Raw genomic sequence first — 18,885 nt, forward strand, 5'->3', positions numbered from 1 at the left:
GTGGTGACAGTTAAGTCAACAAACGAATGAAAAACTTAAGAGGAAATCGACAAATAATATAGCAGATAAATCTTTTTAATCTTCATATATTGAAATCTACAGTAGTTCTGTTACATTTCAATCCTGAGTGTAGTCCACATACAGCTTGTTGAGCAGGGAGGAAACAAATTATCCTGTTTTTCCTGATGAAAACAAAACAAATAACCCTGAAAGTTTTTCTTCATGTGAATGAGGTGTTTGTTAACTCCACATGAGAAGTACTGTTAGAGAACATGACCCGCCCGTGCCTCAGGCAGTCTGGCCCGCCGCCTGGTTAAGGATAGTCCTTCATGTACTTGCTGATATCTGTGCCATCCACCTCCTATGTTGGGCTGCTGTGAGTCCTTGGGATCCGTATCCTGCGGCTGAGGGAGCGGGCGAGGCGGTCCACGGCTCCACCGACTGCTCCCCCCAACTCCTTTTTGGAGGTCAGGCCCTCAATGTTGCCACTGTACCACATGACCCAGCCTGCCAGGGAGAAGAGCACCAGCAGGGCTCCTGAGTACACCAGCAGATCCCCAAAGTCTCTGCCTTGGATCTCCAGTGGAGCGAAGACCCCCAGCAGCAGGGATATCACACCCAACAGGTCCATGAGCACAGCAAACACCAGGGCCAGCCTACAGTGGGACAGGCCGTCATATTTGGCTGCCATGGCTGCACTGAAAGAGAGGAGGATATTATAATTATTAGAAACTAATTCAGGACATTCATCAGTACCTAAAAAAATAAAGTAATTATTGTAGTACACTATCATTCAGTTTACAACACTGGCCTCTGTGTCCTTACATGTTTTAAACTGGCCCCTGTACTCAGTCAAAACGAGTGCCACGCCTGTCACGCGCATTAACGACTTGTTCTTCAAGCAGACCATAAACACAACAGCTGCATTACAACGAATATTTGTGTTTATGAAAACAAAATCCAACTCACTTACCGTCACGTTCCCAGTTTGCAGATTATTTTAAAAATTCAGATGATAAAGGAAGAATCGTCTATCGGGATCAACTGCTCAGAGCCACCAGACCGCAGTGAAACCTGACACCTACACACCTGTTCTACCTGTCCTGCACTGCTGCGGCACTAACAATAAAGCCACATGTCACACATGACAGACACAGAAGTTTTTTTTTTTTTTTTTATCGTTTCGTCACATAATTTAGCCCATAAAGACTCTTATAGAGAATATAATGTTTAAGAATAATGTATAAAACTTTACTGTACAGATGATATTTCACACATATATTGTTTTTTTAATGTATATATATATATATATATATTTTTTTTTTTTAAATAGTCACTGCTTTGAATACTTTAAAAAAGTACCCACAAATAAAGCATTTATTGTGTATATTTGTCTTTTAGTAATGTTTACTGAGCAGGAACGTTAATTTCATTACACCCGGAAGTGACGCAGGAGCGCACTGAAAAAATAAAAGAGCGATAATTGTTATTGTTAGCTTGTTAGCTAGCAGACGAACTCGTGAATGGAGATATGACAGAGTAATAACGTCTTATTACATGTGCACGATTAAGTTATTACAAACGTAAAGTGGTATGTACCAATTTCTGCACTATATATCGGTAGAGTGGAGATTCTCGTAGTGTCTGAATGATGGAAATAAACACTGACGTGTACAGAAAGGATGAATTGTTATTTTATATTCGTAGATAAATCCATGCTAACATTATGCCAGGCTAACGTGGTGCGGAGCTAATGTTAAGTCGCATCCACATTGTGAGCACGTTACCTGGCAGCTACAAACTTATGTTAGAGTCGCACACCAAGTTTGACTGTTTCAGTTTATATGTGCGTAACCAGAGAGAAGAAAAATAGTATAACTAGCTTTGCTTTGCTGGCTAAAACACAACAGACAATGAAGTGTACTTTCTTGCAACATGAGTGTGAGCGTTAGTGGAAAAATGCCCCAACGAGTGTATAGTTACATTACTTTAAAAGCTTAAACTAATCAAACATCCTCATCAATAATCTTCATGCAGGCTGGTATCTGACATGGAGGACGGAAACAGGACTGAGGCTGCTTCCACATCAAAGAGCCACGCAGGCTCTCTCCACCTGCAGAGTAAGCTTTTCTACAGGTTGCAAAGAAATATGATTTCCTGCCCAGAGCTCAGGCATCGTGATTAATACTGTGAATATTTTCTCCTGTTCAGCTCCAAAAAATGAGGACGCCTATGAAATTGCCATCCCCTACGAAGAGAACAACTTTGAGCAGCAGGGGTTTTTCAACCAGAGTGATCAGACTTTTGATGGTGAATAGATATTTTAAATCTCACTTACATCTGTACTAAAATGTTTTTCCTCACAGTAACTTTCCCAAACTATCCCTCAGAGTCACCCCCACCTGCTGGCCCATCTCCAGTCAACAACTCATACATGGTGATCACCAACCTGCGGACCCAGCTACAGATCTCTCTGGAGAAAAACTCTTGGCTGCAGAAGAGAATTGAGGACTTGGAAGAGGAGAGGGACTTCCTGCGCTGCCAGTTGGACCGTTTCATCTTCTCCACAAAAAGCCAGGGACAGGAGCAGAGTCAGAGCCAGTACAGTAACGGTGAGGACAGGGCACAGGTGTGAGATGACAACCTGTCAGAGAAATATAAGTTAATTAGAGACAGACTTTAGCAAGGGAAGTCTCTGTGGGTGGAAAGCTAATTATTACCTGTTGGTATTTGTCCCTTGTCAGGTTATGAATCTAGGCGGTTCAACTGGAGGGCAAGAAGAGAGGACGATCGTCCCACTGGTAAAACTAAGAGTCATGCACTTAACTACAGTCATGGTTAGATATAGTTGTGCTTAAGTGTAACCGGTTCGTACATGTACTGGATTTCATCTTAGATTGCAGATCCTCAGATGTAACGGCTTTCTTCTCCTCATAGAGCAACAGAAGACGGACTCGCAGCATTTCCCGTCACGTTCGTATATCCATCGACGGCCTGGTCCTCCAACCATGGTGCCTTCCAAAAACCACGTCTCTAGTCCACTTACCAATCAGCTTGCCTCTATAAATGCTTTGTTCAGCTCTACGCAATCCCAGGCCATGTTGCAAAGCCATAGCCACAGTACTTCAAATACCACAGCCAGCGGCAGTGGCGGCAGCAGCAACAGTGCTGCAAGGTCATCCATGAATGAAATGAGTGGACACAGCAACGTGGGTCCAGGTAATACGGATGGCACAAAGATCTCCGTCACCCTAACTGATCTAAAACTTAAGAGCAAAAAAAATGTTTCCTGTGGCTTTTATCTTATTTTATTTCATGTTCTTTCAGATTCACTGTCACTATTGGGAGAATCTGATGAGTACTTGGATCAGGACAGCTACCTTGAGGAGGAGGAAATGATATCAGGGGAAGATGTAATGACAGACACCATTAACAGCAACAGACAGCAGTTACAGAGAAGGCGGGTCTTCCGAGCCCCACGAGAGCGGCAGAGAGGTAAGGGAAGAAGAACGATCCAGCTACAAAACATTTCAGTTTCATTATTTAACACAGGCTGTCATAAGACTGCCGTACCTAACTCTTTTGTACATTCTCGTTCGTCAGTCAAAGACGCTGCTGGAGTGCTGTTTCGCTACAAGAAGATCCTGCTTACATACCAGCGTCTGAAAAACATGTCTAAAGCCTTTCAAATCCACGGTGTGGACCGTAACACAGTAGCTTCCACCACACCCATTGCTGAGCTGCTACTAGTGGCCCCGGAGAAGGTGGCAGAGGTGGGCGAGTTCGACCCATCCAAAGAGAAGCTGCTGGACTACGCCCGGCGCTGCTACACTGCCCTGGACGAGGAGACACTCAGCAGGGTGCAGGCCCTGAAGAAGAATAACCTCCTCCTGCCCATTTCCTACAGGTTCAGACATTGAGGGGAGAAAGACAGAGGAATGGGAAGTGTCTGTGGACAACAGTGGAGTTGATAGTGAAGGGGGAAAGAAAAGTGGCAGGTGGGCAGCTCACCTCACAGAGAAGTCCAGAGGGAGGAGGAATTATTTCGCTATCTCAGCATCCTGGATATGGCCATGTAAACTGTGGCTGAGATCCTCAGAAAACTAAAGTTTTTATTTCACTTTTAGTATCAATATGTTGTACAGGAATGTCAGTTTGACAAATCCTCACCATCGTTCCAGTAGTATTGAGGATGTTGGATGCCTGCTGCAGCTAGAAAGGGGGAAAAAAAGAGCAAAATGATGTGTGTGTGATCCAGAATTTGTTTTTACCATTAGGAAGATAGAGGGGATTGATTTTCTTCAGTCAATGAATGAGGCTAACCGAGTTCATGCTGTTTCAGCCGGGAGGTTTGCAGAGACACACAGACCCTTTCTTTCCCAGACGTCTAGATCAGCTTGAGGCCAGTACTTAAGTAATTGATTGTCTGGATCATGTTGGTTTCTAAATTATCTTAAATACATGGCGATTTTTTTTATCACTTTATTTGTGTGCAATTTTGACACAACCCTAAAATGATGGTAGTTTTCAATCAAAATGCCAGAATATGTTAAAATTATGCTGCAATCCATAGATTTTGTAGAATTACACCTAACTTTTAAGGAATAATCTTTTACTTACCTTATTTATATTTATTTATATTGCTCATTTGTTGTATCATTTCTGACATTTTCAGACCATTTTCACTTGCCTTAATGCAATTTGTGTGATTTCCTTGTGTGAGACATGCAATAGTTTTGGGTCACTTTCGCTCCCTGAGCACAAACTCAACTCGAGTCTTGGAGTCTTTTTGTTTTCTCTTTTGCTTTCCATGTTTCCTGGTTTAAAGGATGGGGGAACTGGAAACTGACAGTAGTACAGACTAGTCCAACAAAATGTGGTGCAAATGCATTTTTTGGCAAGAGCCACAGGTTTTTAGTGACAAATCAAAGACAGACACAAACGTGTTGGTTATATTGTCTGTGTTTGACTCATGTTGGTTTTGGGCCCAGCTGCATTACTCCGTTGTTCCACTAAACGTTGTACCAACATTTTTTGTAAAGTATGTGCACTAAAATCCAGTAAATGTCACTTCTTATGCGTCTGATATTGAGGCTCTTGTAATGCTTTGTTGACAATACATTTTGTAAAATACGGTACAGAGCATTCACTATACTATTTGTAACACTGTTTTCGGTTCGGTTGTTCCGGCATCAGCAAAAGCAACTAGCTTGTGCACACAGAAGATCTATTATTGCTTCCCAATGCTCCACTTCAAATGCATGTAAAAAGTGCTCTTTGTTGGTCTGTAGTTTATAGAGGTCTTGTCAAAATTTGTAATTTCAAAGCAGCAGAAATGTTCATATTGTATGCCGATGTGTGGTGTTTATACCGGTACAGTGAAATAAGATCTCTTATATTAAAAACAGATTAGGTTACAGTGGAGTACAGTGACTCTTGGCTACAATTTTCACATCTCAATAACCTTTTTTTCCTGAACGTAAACAGACAGGTGCTCTGTGAAACTATGGAAGTTGTGCCATTTTCTCTGTGTGGTTATTTCTAAGGCTGAAAGGCAAACAACCTAAGGTAGAGTGTTACTGTTACGCAGACATTGCAAAATCATACCAGGAGCACATACCATGGCCTGTTTGTCTCGTTTTCATGTGTCATATTATGTATATTGAGTGAAACGTGTAACTGAAACGATGCCTAGCGTTCACCAAATGTACGGTAGCACTCGAGTGTCATCAAAGCATTTGATTTCTTACAAGAATGTAGATTAATTGATCTATTTAATCCAAAAATCACCACTCCTCTTAATTGGAGAGAAAATCTTATGACTGGGGACGTAAAGTAGCCAGTCTGTAAAGTGTGCATACATGTTCAATTAAGTGCAAACAGGATTTTGTTTTCCCTTTGAAGCACCAGAAACTGGGCGACCACATTGTGCAGTAAATGTCTATCAGCTAAAGGAAAAACGTGGCTCTGAGCACTTTATTTTGTATTTTCTAGTTTCTCTCGTTAAATCGATGTCGTGAGGAGCTAGACACTGTATATCTTATCTGAGATCTTGTGAATATTTTTGTTAATTTCATAAACTCAGTGTATATATTTTAGAATTTCAATAAATCTGAAGATTAGCATTCAATATTGCTTCCCCACTTTTTCTTTTTTTAACAAAGGCGATTTGTTCAAGACTCAAAATGCAGAGAGGTTTGAAACTTTACGACTGGCAAAATCGCAAAACATCTTCATCTGCATCACATCTTGAGCTGACTATAATCACACTTGCACATTTTAACGTACAAAAGTGGGAATCTGGCTGTTTTCTCTGTCCCTGAAGCTCTGAAGCGTCTTTTTCACTCACCGGAAGCTGTCATTCATCAACTTCCGGTGTCACGGGGTACCTGGGAGACGGAGCAAAAAAGCGGGCATACCGAAATCTTTATTGTTTTCGCTTGGCTTTAAACATCTGAAAGCGCATACATTCGACTTATAAAGTCGAACAACTGCGCCTTATGGGCCAGTGACCGTCTGGGATTTGCATTTGGCTTTGAAAAGAGTCTCATTCATTCGGCTTTCGTTCTAGCTAGCTGACTAGCTAACGAGCTTCCACACCAGTGTTTGAAGCAGCAGGCCCATTCTTCTGGACTTTGCTACAAGCTAGTTAGCTAACATTAGCAGGCTAACCCATGCGAACACGTTTTCTTTCTCAATGATTTTGTCTGTTACGTTGTAAATAAATACCACACCGCAAATGTGTGTGCTGGTTAACCTTTTTTGGTAGTTCTGTCAATACGTAAGCTGCTAGTTGAAGCAAACTTACTTAAGCTACGTCGGTGAGGCACTTGTTTTTTAAAAAAAGTGTTGTTCACTTTGTTGCTAGCTTAAGCTAGCCACCGCCAACTGAACAACGCAGTCGCTGAAAGCGTAGTAGCCCTCAACTCACAGAGATGTCGGACTTCGACGAATTTGAAAGGCAGCTATCTGAAAACAAACAAGGTAAGTGAACCAGAAGCACGTCGACAATTTAATTTTTTAGTGGTACTTTTGTTTGGAAATGCTAATATCATTTTAGCCGACCATGGATATGTCTATTTACTGGAGCCGTGTAAGCTACACCATTAGCCGCAGTCGTGTATCATTTAGGACGCTATGCTGTTGTAAGTCTCTGTGACTCATCAGACACTTCTGTCGGTTTGATTATGTTTAATATTGTTATACATTTGCAGTATCGGGATAATAGTAGCTGGCTTAACGGTTAGGTAACATGCATTATTTCTCTGAGGCAGGGGCAGTCTATATCATGGTAGTCCTCCTGTCCGTGCCAGCTGACTGGATGACTGGGGCAGCTAGCTTTCTTTGCAGCTGCTGCGTTCAGTGAACATCTCCAGTACTTTACACCCATTATTGCCTCCAGCTTTCTGGCACCCAGCCGACACCGCCACCAACCATAGCCACTACCCTTATCCCCTAATAAGCTCGCCTTAACCTAGATTTACTGCACCCAGGTAGTAGACGGTGCTAGTTTATGAATTAGCCAAATTACACCATGAACCAAAAGTTTAGACTACAGATGCATTTTTTTTGTTTATTTATTTATTATAGAATGGGTGCATTGTGTTGATTGGTAACTATTAAGCATACCAGTATCATAAAAGTTGTGGGTTTATTGTAGCATTGCTGGCTTTTACCATGTGAACTAGGGTATATGAGTCTTTGATATGTAAGCCATGCTTGTATTTCTCTTGATTGTTACCATGAGTTGCTGTGTACATTAACTGCTGCTCTGAAAGTTGATAAATACTCTATTCCTACAGCTGAAAGAGACAAAGAGAACCGCCACCACCGCCGGTCCTCCTCCCGCAGCCGTAGCAGAGAGAGGAAAAGGAGGAGCAGAGACAGGGATAGACGCAGCAGGGATCGCCGTGGAGACAGTAAGGAGCGCAGACACAGACGCAGGTTAGTACCTTTTATACAGCTACACCTGGACCATCAAGCTGTGAGGGTAACATGCCACATTATCACATATCCCTCCTTTCTGGTCTTGCATTTCATGTAATTACCACTTGATAAAAAGGAAGTGTTTCAGTCTAGTATAGGCCACCACTAAGAGGTTTCAAAGTGTAAATCTTGATAAGAACCTATTTTTAAGTTCTCATGCTGTTTTCCTCAGTTCAGCATGTGCCACACATGTACACAAGCATGCACACACTTTTTTTGAAGTCGGGAATCACTCTGAGTGCACTCATTCACTCAATTACGCCACATCAGCATGTCTTCTCTACACCCTCAGCTTGCTTTTGGATTTTAACCAGTCGCCTACTGTGTTGTAGGTGGCTGCAATTTCCAAACTCAAGCAAATGCACACAAACTGACACCGATCCATTAGCAATGATTTAAAAAAAAAAAAAACGTAGCCCAGCCTTCCAAGCCCACTCCTGTTGTCCCTTCAAAACAAGGGTTCACTTCGTCTCAGTAACATTGGCAGGTGCCATTCTAGGCATCACTGTCGATTGACAGGTTTTGACAGGTGTCCGTAGGAAGTAATGACTGTAAAGTGTAGCCGTTGATCACAGGGTTTTATTTAGGCCGACTTTGAATGAGCTAGTTGGACTCTGTGAATTAAGCAGCTGAAAATGTACTACATTTTATCTTAAGAAATATCCTCGTGAATGACAATATCATTGCACAAACTGACTTTCATATGATCTATTTTGGATGATGTTATTTTTATGCTCTCTGTCCCTAAGCCCTCTGTCACAGGTGCTAATGACATTGTAGTAATTTTGCCTGAAAAATTATGGGACGGACTTTTGAAAACACAAAGCAACAGCTGCTAAAGCCTCTTATATTAAATATTAGATATTCTTCATGATTTAACGCAGAATATTAAGACTAAATTAAAATTGCGTTTGAAGAAATTCACATCCTTCCTAGAACCAAAGATCACACAGGCTGTTATTAATAGACCTGCTGCGAGAAGAATTGCTTTGTCATTTTAGATGCATTGTACATTCACTTTGGTGTCATATAACATCAGATGTCTTTGACACATGCAGCATGTGTGTGTTTGTCTCATGACAAGTCAACGCTGCACTGTGATAGAATCGGTCTGCGGCTGTGGAAACATTTTCATACTGGTGCAAGTTCTTCCCAGAACACTACCAACACAGTGAAACGTGATAACTATCTACAAAGGTGACAGGCTGGTCTGTTGTCAGGGAAACACGTTGGCTTCTGGCACACAAATACCTGCATGTCTCGTTGGACATGATTAGAAGTGTTGAGGGTGGTATCTTTAGAAAAATAGGATTTCAGTCATTTGTATCGAGAGTCAAATCTATGGATTATATTTGTATAAAGCAGATTTTTAACAGTTTTTAATTCACCCACCTCTTTAGTTAGTGCGTTACTTTGAACGTGTACCTTTGTAACGCTGGTCAACTTTCTTGTCGTTGACTGAATGACCTCTGGCCTGACTGTTGCTTTTTGTCTCTCAGTGCTAATTTAAAACTTGTTACTGGTGGTCGCTCAGCGTGTGCACTTAGAAGGTGTAAAATTCAACCCCTCCCGTTGCAGCTGCTATGTTTTGTGAAAATCTTTCCTGCTTTCATTGTATCATTAGTTGTTCACAAATGGTGTTGAACGCCAGCTGTGAGGCTCACTGAATGCACTTGTTTGTCATCTGAACTTGAATGAATTTTACGCTTTTAGTAATACACAAATTTTCAAGGTTCATGATAGCTCTTTGCATTTGGTGGTGGTCATAAACTATAACTTCTAATTTTAGGAAGTGGAAATGTTGGTATGTAATGGTTGATTTTGAGAGAAATGTGAAACCCTTCCAATGTCATTTCAGCTCACCAGCCAGCTATCCCCAGGACAATGCTGGAAGGTAATACAGCAAACTAACACAAAGCCAGTTCGTGCATTATTGCATCAACTGCAATTTAATGACCCGCCTCTGATACTGTGTACTACTGACTCATTGTATAGATGTCTGCCTGAATGGGGTTTTCTGTCCCTTCTATCCCCTTTATCATCATGTTACCACGTTTGATTGATTCAATTTCCCCCAAAATGTTGCTAGATTTTGTAGCATATTTTTGACAACTTGGGCCATCATCGGATCTTGTAGTTCACTGCTCTGCTAATAACAGATATATCTATTACGTGTTGATTTCTCTACTTTTTTCTCACCTGTCATCTCTTCCTCTAACAGCCGTTCTCCACACCGTGAGAAGAAGAAGAAGGTGAAGAAGTACTGGGATGTCCCTCCACCTGGTTTTGAACACATCACTCCCATGCAGTACAAAGCCATGCAAGGTAATATCTTGGTTTTAATTTGTTTTATTAATCATTCATTTTTTAATAGGCTACCTAGTTTCACAGTTGACAATTTGTTTTGTTGTAACCTTACATGTACTTTTACATAACTGCAAAACATCAATGATATGCGCATCAAGCTGTATGGATAATGTTTAAAATATATATATAAATATATATAATTAGATTGTTCAATCTTACCTCTCGCTTTGCTCTCCAGCTGCGGGCCAGATCCCAGCCACAGCCCTCCTGCCAACCATGACTCCAGATGGCCTGGCAGTTACTCCCACCCCCGTACCTGTAGTGGGCAGCCAGATGACCCGGCAGGCCCGCCGGCTCTATGTGGGCAACATCCCATTTGGTATCACAGAGGTGAGGAGAACCGGACAGCATTTGGCTTTTAAGTTTAAAAACCTGACTTTCATCCTTTTTTTTTTACGAAATTCACAAATGATACAAGTAATTATTTTCCTCTCTTCTGTGTAGGAGTCCATGATGGACTTCTTCAATGCCCAGATGCGTTTGGGTGGTCTTACTCAGGCCCCTGGAAACCCTGTCCTTGCAGTACAGATCAACCAGGATAAGAATTTTGCCTTCCTTGAGGTGAGATAATATCCTCAATAACATGTCTTTTGTTCTCTCTTGAGTATCTGTCCATTAAGCTCTGCTTGAAGAGCAGTTTTGATAAGATACTAATAATGATGAGATCAGTTTAATCATCTGTTATTCTTTCTTTTTATTCAGTTCCGTTCAGTGGACGAAACGACACAGGCAATGGCCTTTGATGGCATCATCTTTCAAGGCCAAAGCCTCAAGATCCGTCGTCCACACGATTACCAGCCCCTGCCCGGCATGAGCGAGAACCCCAGTGTCTATGTGCCTGGTACACAGCCAATTAATGGTTTTTAACTCTAAGTACTTGTGGCATAATTCATAAGTTATCAGTAACCCATTCTCTACAGGATCTTGCTCCCTGTGCGCTACTGTTTACAGGTGTTACTGTGTCCCCTGTAGGTGTGGTGTCCACAGTGGTGCCTGACTCGGCTCACAAGCTCTTCATTGGCGGCTTGCCCAACTACCTGAATGATGACCAGGTCAGTGTTTCTGCATGAAACAGCTTAGCCTCCAAATTGAGCTACAGTGTACCACACTTGTATTGCACTTCACAGTTATAGCCCACTCTAAACTAGTATTAACTGACCTAACCAAACACATCACATTAGCAATAGTAGACTTTCTTTCCAAAAAATATCTATTAATTGTTGAATTAATACCCTGCTTCATAAAACTGCAAATTCTTACACTTCAGATATGAGATTTTTTTTAAATTTTCACCAGTAGAACTGTCAGTGACTCTTTTGTCTTCTGATTCACAGGTGAAGGAGCTGCTGACGTCATTTGGCCCCCTGAAGGCCTTCAACCTGGTGAAGGACAGTGCTACAGGCTTATCTAAAGGATATGCCTTCTGTGAATATGTTGATGTCAACCTTAATGACCAGGTGAGCAAACAGAAAAAAGACATTGTAAAAGTTTTGATGATTTGGTCAATTTAAACAGACAACAAAATTCTACTTTGCCCTTTTAAACTTAACACAACACAATTATGTGATGTTTTGAAAGTATAATTAAACACCGTGATATTGTTACAGGCTATTGCTGGGCTGAACGGCATGCAGCTGGGAGACAAGAAGCTCCTGGTGCAGAGGGCCAGTGTGGGATCCAAGAACGCCACTCTGGTAAGTGTCCAAACGCTGGACAGATGACAGCAGGGTGGTGGGAGGCTGGATGCTCTTTCACACTCACTGAAATGGATAAAGGCACATTGCTGATTAAATCCAGTGGCGCAACTTATCTGCCACACTCCCAAGCACACTGCTAACAAGTTTACATGTAAAACATTTCCTGATGATGAGATGAGCACTATGAAAGTCAGTCAGCTGCAGTGTTGTTTGTGGTTTAATGGCGTCAACAGCATGCAGAGCACTGCAATGAAAGTCACTGGCTTTTAAACTTTTACACATGCTTTATAGTAGGCAATTTAAGTTCACCCAGTGTCTTTAATGCTCATCATTCATGATAAATTATGTACATTATGGTATCACAGACAGCAACAGTAAAATGTGATGCTTGATTCAGTGTTTTTGAGGAATGTGGTGCACTGTGTTCATATATTCTGCTTTATATCCCCTTAACAAAGAAGCATAATATCTCTTCTAACCTTTCTGTTTGTCCTTGCAGACAAGTATAAACCAGACCCCCGTGACGCTGCAGGTGCCAGGTCTGAACAGCTCAGTGACTCAGATGGGTGGCCTGCCCACTGAGGTGCTGTGTCTGATGAACATGGTGGCCCCAGAGGAGCTGCTGGATGATGAAGAATATGAGGAGATTGTGGAGGACGTCAGGGACGAGTGCAGCAAGTACGGCCAAGTTAAGAGCATTGAGATACCTCGACCTGTGGATGGCCTGGAGGTGCCTGGGACCGGCAAGGTAGGAACTGTTACATCACAATATACATTTGACTTGAGTTCTGTTTTTCAAGGTTAGGAATATACTTATATTGAAATAAACTCCACACAATCACACATGCAAACCAAAAATCCTTTAATATTTGAAATGAAACAATCCCATCATCATGTTTGTTGTCTCCTGGTGTCTCACACCAGATGGAGAGCAGAGCTAGATTGACAAATCAAACAATTTAAAGTTAATAAAACAGCTGCTAAAATAAACAATGCAACGATAAACACTGATTGCTTGGAGCTTAATGGAATTCAATAAACTTGATTTTTCACAATTGTAACAATTACAGTAACAATTAAGATGTAATGATAAAGGCTTTGAGAGTCTGGAAATCTTTCTTTTAGGTACCTTGAAAGTGCTTGAATTGTACTCTCAAAAAGCTGCAAGTGATCTTCATCATTCTAATGTTTTTTTCTTAACTTTTCTGCAGATCTTTGTGGAGTTCATGTCAGTTTTTGACTCCCAGAAGGCCATGCAGGGGCTGACAGGAAGGAAGTTTGCCAACCGGGTGGTGGTGACCAAATACTGCGATCCAGACGCTTATCACCGCCGAGACTTCTGGTAGAGGAGGCATGAAGAGAAGAGGGGGTGGGGGGGAGGGAGGGGAGGGAACATGTGCTGCCCGTTTCCAAATCAGCCCCCCCAAGTAATTTGCAAACATTTCAGGTAGATCTGAGAGTATTACTCGTTGACAAATGGCTGTAGTGATATTCAGTCTCCCACCTGAGATCTACGTGAAATGTCCAGCAGTTAAAAAAGATAATTGGAAGAGGAGAAGAAAGGGGAGGGTTTATAATCAGTCCATAGCAAAGGGGGGCTAGGTTTGGGTGGGTGTAGCTGGGTGGGTGGGGGAGTCAAAGATTTTTGAGAAATGTGTGTAATAATAGGTCCAGGGGTGGGGTCAACAATTTTTATACTTTGTGAGACAGGGGTGTCATTGTGGGTGGGAGGGGGGTGCCACACTTTAAGGTTTGTATTTAAATGGAGGTAGCCTGTTTTAAGTACATTAGGAAGGAGTTGCAGGGGGGAACTAACTGGACTATTGTGATTGAGAAGAGAAGTCGAGGAAAACAGGAGTGTTTATTAGTGAAAGGGAGACGTGGGGGAGATGGAGAGGAAGATGAGGGCATTTTTGTTTGACCATCTAATGTAGATACACAGTAGCTGTAACATCCACTTCAGTTGAGAGACGAGACGAGAGGAGAGTCCTCATTTTTTTTGTTTTTTGTTTTTTGTTTTCTGTTTGGACTCATTTCTTCATGTTCCTTCATTTTCATCAGACTACTGCCCCCCTCAGGACGAGTGTCAGAGAATCTGTTGTCTAATTGGACTCTATCTGAATGTTAACTGTAATTGTTCCAATACTGTGTGTAGCTTCACTGATTTGAGCTGTAATATCACCGTGTATTCAGGCCGCAGAATAACATGAACTGCAGAAAAGAACGTTTCTTTTCGTCCTTTTTTTTTATTTTCTGTAACTTTATTCACGTCCATCTTTTGTGCTCAGCTTTTAACAGGTGAGATTGTTTCTGTCTCAGCAGTTCAGATCTGGTTTAATTCAAGAGGAAGATGGGGAGAACAGATTGGTATTCAATAGTGGATTTATCTCTTCCTTACCAAAAAGCCTTAATGTTAATATATGTCAATTCGCTAAGGAAAGAAATTCGGCTTGCCCCTCTGTATGTTCATAGATGTCACCATCTTGTACTTCAGCCTTTGCATTAGCAGTTTTCATTTTGTCCTTGTTTCCCAGCAGATTTGGGATGTAAGATGTGTTGGACCCGGTTGTTTTTTTTGTGCAACGTCTCACCTCTTTGACAAGACCAAATAAACACATGATTAATACCCACGACTCATGTTGTACTGCAGAGTGAAACCAAAACCACACAATCTTTCTGTTCTGTCAACTTTCAGCCTCATTTGTCAAAAAAAACCAACAGAAATTAACATTTGATGGCTTGTTCACACAAAAGAAAAATCACTTGTTCCATCTTACTAATGAAAACTGCGCTAGCTTGAGTGAGAAGTGCTCGACAAAAAAGTTTGAAAACTGCAAATTGTTAAATTGAATTGAAGCCTGCAGGCAAAGACTTGCTGTCTAAAATTTCCACAAATAAAATCATTTCACTTTTTAGCGTTCAGCTCTCATGAATTTATGTTCTGGTAGTTGCTGGGGTGTTAGGAACAGTGCTTAGACAAAATCTGCTCTTCTCTCATCTCCCTCATCTTCTGCCCTTGTTTCTCTGAGGACCACATATTCACACTGTACACGCTTGAGACTGCTTTCATTTGATTTGTTGGGTTGCTTAAGACGGCGCTGCAGAGCGATTGTGTCAGTGATAACACTTAGGAGATGTTACTCCTTACTTTCTGAAATCTGCTTTCTCAGTGTCACTGTGTCATTTTTTTTCTTTTTTTTTTTTTTCTTTCTCTGGAAAAAAATGTGATTTCTTAAATGATTTAAAGCTAAAAACCACATCTAGTTTATAAAAAGCAAAAAGTCTTTCACTTGTCCAATTTGTTTTCAAATGTTGATTAAAAACTGAATTTACATGATGTCTTTCTTCTTTGTGCGTCCTCTCTTATGCACACCCACCCCGCTGCAGCACAGTTTCTTATTCCTCCAGTGAGCGATGACATTCACAGTTCATTACAGAGATGGAGTAGACCGGAGCCATGTCCACTCAGTTTCATTCGGTCGATGGCATAATTTATCAAACCCTGCAGTTAGTGGTAATGTCCGAACGATGGAGCCATTTCACAGTCACCACAAGATCTCCATTTGATTTTTTAAAATGTACTATGAAATCAACAAATGGATGAGAATTTAAAGGGAAATCGACACAAACCTTGTCGTCTGTGGAAGCCTCCATATTCTCCCACAGCTGCTGAATTGATTCCCATCAATGTAGTCGTTAACCCCTCGTGGCCTGTATGGATGCATCTGCATTTGTCATGTTTCTTTACTCATTCGTGCAGGTTTTACATTTAATTCGACATCAGTGTATATTTTATATTAGTATTCATGCTGCAACACGATACAATATCATGGCATTACAACCCACTCAACTAATTTAAAGATATGTTCCAGTTTTAGTTTTACAAGTATGTACCCCTACAGATTCCATATCATTTCAAGTCTTATTTTTAAACTCATTTTTAATTGACTTATGATTAATTAACCAATTAACTGATTTTTCAATCTTATTAATGAACTCATTTTTAGACTAATTCACACATTCACTTCTAGATCAGACAGTCAATTAATCATCTTACAGCCAGAGTCCAAAAGTGACGAGCTCCTTTTCTCATTTGGTTAAAATGTTATTTTCCTCCAAGTTGTGCAATATGTATTTTAGAGAGAAAGTATATTCTAACTCCCGTCAGCCAGCAAATCTTCTTCAAATTCTCAGTAAAAGCATCTTCCTTGAGTTGGAGCAGCATCCATGCTTGCTGTGACAAGCAGAATCCTTACGTAGGGAACAACCTTTCTCATTTGGTTCACATTATATATTTCCTTCAATATGTACAAAACATATTGAAATGGGACATTCATCTCTCTTATATTCTTTCTTATGTCTTGCATATTTTTAACAATGCAAGTTTTAAAATATTATTTGGGTCTTTGGGCTTCTCTCCTCTGCCTGCTCATTCATTTCCAAGGTCATTTGCCTAATTTTAATCTGTGAAAATACATGAAGTAAAAACTCATGTTTACATCCCTTAGCCAGCAAATCTGTATTAATCTAATTATGACATTGCAACTAACACCACCACACTGATGTGGACCAGCTTTTTATGCTTGCTGTGTCAAAATCCAGCCAGAAATCAAGTGAAGTTGTTTCACCCAGTCGTTCCCTTTATATATGATAATAATAACTTCATTGATATTGCATCTTTCAAAACATTGCTACAAAACAAAAACAACAACGAACAAAATATTCAGCTAAAATGATGAGAGAAAGCAGCACAACACAGTATATTTATACAGAAAACTAATTAATGATAATAACAAAAATGTATAAAGGTGCATTAGTGATAAAAACAAGTAATTGAATACACAGTAGAAAAAGGCTTTTATATAAACAGGTCTTCAGTCAGTCAGTGGACACGAGTGCACAGTCTTGGTCAGCAGCAATAAATGCCATAAGCTGAGTCCACCTGAGACTTATTCAACAGGGACTTCCTGTGAAACAGTTACAGCAAAGCAACACATCTCTGACATGAAATAATGTCCTGTGTCAGCTCTATACTGCCCATCTCCATCTGCATCGCTGCACCCCACTGCACAAAACCCAGCAGCAGGGCCACTGTTGCAGCACGCTCTCCCCTGTCGCTCCCCGAGGGCCCAGATAACACAGCAGCTCTCCCGGGCTGCCGAAGCGCCACATCCACCAGAGGAAACATGTAAAAACTGACCTCTCATACATCAGGACATTCAGGCCGCCTAACATGAGACCCATTAGTGTTATTAGCAGCCCTCCCCAGGCCTGATGCTGCAGTGGAGATTGTAAATACATGATCTCCCTCTAGTGGTGAATGTAAAACCCTGGTGATGGTCATTGTCATTCTGGGCAGAGCCTCCCCATTGATCCTCATTCAGAAAGATAGAACACTGCAGCAGTGGGAGAGTGCAACACTGGAGTGGGATGGATGCAGTACTCTGTGTACATTATGCCAGTTCAGCTCATGGAGGTTAAAGGAAGGTAAACATCCCATGGGGAAGGACTTTGACGTGAATACGGGTATGGAGACGTCATTTTGAGCGTGAAAACATGTCACAGAAGGAAAAGAAACGTGTAGACAATGAAATTAATTATGGCTGAGGTCCATTTAGCTGCTGCAGTTTCAGGGTTCTGGTGTCATCCATGCTGACTGACTGTCACACACTGAAACACTTGTATAGAACAGATGTCACCAGATGCATAAGATATCACCAGACTTAAAGGATAAGTTGTGAAGCTTTGTGGACTACAAAACTTCACCTGACTCTCCATCTGCATAGGGATGACTAATTAATAACAGAATTTTCCTTTTTGGGTGAACTCGTCCTTTAAGCTGCAGTACAGCAAATATTCTCAGTCAACACTACTTTCCAACGCCATAGTAAGAAATGGATGCAGCTGTTATGTGCACAAGTGTGGTCAGTGTGCGCATGACTGCGTATATGAGCGTACATGTGTGTACTTCAGTGTGTTCAAGCATAAATCAGTCCTGCTGACAGGGCCACTCGAGTGATGTGGAGACAAGATTGTTCACATCAGCATACTGTAGATTATTGATGGCCTCAGACTGACTGCGGACACTTTCTATCCATCTCTTATGATGGAGGAGCAGAGTCGGGCTGCGTAATTAGAAGCCAAGTCATTTCATAAAGAGTAGACACACATATGTGCAGTAAAACAGATTGCTGTCCTCCAGATGACTCCATTTATCATGTGCCCTCTTCTCAGAGAAAGTCCATCTGCAAACTGCACTGTGGCGTCACAACAATCTCTCCTAAAAAATGAACAGGCCTTGACTGTTTTGGACATTGTAGGTGTTGATTTTCCTGTCACAGCCTACAGCCTCTTTCGTCCCCTTTTTGTCCGATTCTCCTCTCTTTCTGTTTCTCACTTTCACTTTTGCAACTCTCTCTCTCTCTCTCCCCTCCCCCCTCTCCCTGCCCTCCCTGAGCGTCCCTGGCCGCTGGCCTCTCTCTCGCTGTGCCACGTATGTAACCTAAACTGTGCAGGAGCCAAGCAGGGCTGGGCCACGAGAAAAAGCTTTCCATAAGACCAGGCTGAGGCTCTGAAGTCTCTCTGGACCTTGTTCAGTGAGGAATGAAATGGGGCTGCACATTCTCATTTTCTTCACTCAGCGTACTCCATATCTGCATCTGGCTCAGACGTTAGAGCTCGTACACTTTTTCTTTTACCCCTCTATCATCTTCTCTTCCCATCTTTCTCTCACACTTTTCTCTCCATCTCTGTTTTGCTCTCTGTCTGTCAGTTTTCCTCTTTCCTCACAGTATAATGTGTTGCTGTAAAACACTATCCTGGCCCTTCTCATGTA

At 41.5% G+C, this 18,885-nt stretch overlaps 3 protein-coding genes across 8 annotated transcripts; 2 read left to right on the forward strand and 1 right to left on the reverse strand.

Annotated features, from left to right (window-relative positions):
• Positions 1 to 86: 86 nt before the first annotated feature.
• Positions 87 to 1,076, reverse strand: LOC311259455 (transmembrane protein 238-like). Of its 3 annotated transcripts, none has more exons than XM_084356603.1 (2): positions 974 to 1,076; positions 87 to 693 (listed from the first exon to the last, which is right to left on the reverse strand). In XM_084356603.1, the coding sequence occupies exon 2, from the start codon at positions 689 to 691 to the stop codon at positions 362 to 364; it is 330 nt and encodes a 109-aa protein (XP_084212729.1). In that variant the 5' UTR covers positions 692 to 693; positions 974 to 1,076; the 3' UTR covers positions 87 to 361. The 3 variants fall into 3 exon arrangements, with proteins under 3 accessions (XP_084212729.1, XP_084212728.1, XP_084212730.1); XM_084356602.1 differs by having other exon boundaries at positions 87 to 698; XM_084356604.1 differs by lacking the exon at positions 974 to 1,076 and adding an exon at positions 826 to 893 and having other exon boundaries at positions 87 to 698.
• A 412-nt stretch (positions 1,077 to 1,488) lies between these two features.
• ccdc106a (coiled-coil domain containing 106a) lies at positions 1,489 to 5,422 on the forward strand. 2 transcript variants are annotated; one of them, XM_084357407.1, is made up of 8 exons: positions 1,489 to 1,591; positions 2,038 to 2,120; positions 2,212 to 2,310; positions 2,391 to 2,612; positions 2,745 to 2,837; positions 2,938 to 3,219; positions 3,328 to 3,495; positions 3,604 to 5,422. In XM_084357407.1, the coding sequence occupies exons 2-8, from the start codon at positions 2,051 to 2,053 to the stop codon at positions 3,918 to 3,920; spliced, it is 1,251 nt and encodes a 416-aa protein (XP_084213533.1). In that variant the 5' UTR covers positions 1,489 to 1,591; positions 2,038 to 2,050; the 3' UTR covers positions 3,921 to 5,422. The 2 variants fall into 2 exon arrangements, with proteins under 2 accessions (XP_084213533.1, XP_084213534.1); XM_084357408.1 differs by having other exon boundaries at positions 2,745 to 2,801.
• A 933-nt stretch (positions 5,423 to 6,355) lies between these two features.
• u2af2a (U2 small nuclear RNA auxiliary factor 2a) lies at positions 6,356 to 15,387 on the forward strand. Of its 3 annotated transcripts, none has more exons than XM_084358020.1 (12): positions 6,356 to 6,984; positions 7,803 to 7,944; positions 9,845 to 9,880; positions 10,208 to 10,311; positions 10,532 to 10,683; positions 10,798 to 10,914; positions 11,056 to 11,212; positions 11,326 to 11,405; positions 11,688 to 11,810; positions 11,961 to 12,047; positions 12,550 to 12,798; positions 13,262 to 15,387. In XM_084358020.1, exons 1-12 carry the CDS (start codon positions 6,936 to 6,938, stop codon positions 13,394 to 13,396), a joined length of 1,431 nt encoding a protein of 476 aa, XP_084214146.1. In that variant the 5' UTR covers positions 6,356 to 6,935; the 3' UTR covers positions 13,397 to 15,387. The 3 variants fall into 3 exon arrangements, with proteins under 3 accessions (XP_084214146.1, XP_084214145.1, XP_084214147.1); XM_084358019.1 differs by having other exon boundaries at positions 11,056 to 11,194; positions 11,305 to 11,405; XM_084358021.1 differs by having other exon boundaries at positions 11,056 to 11,194.
• The last annotated feature ends 3,498 nt before the right edge of the window (positions 15,388 to 18,885 follow it).

The sequence above is a fragment of the Pagrus pagrus genome, assembly GCF_965226575.1.
Source record: "Pagrus pagrus genome assembly, chromosome: 7".
Taxonomy (NCBI): Eukaryota; Metazoa; Chordata; class Actinopteri; order Spariformes; family Sparidae; genus Pagrus; species Pagrus pagrus.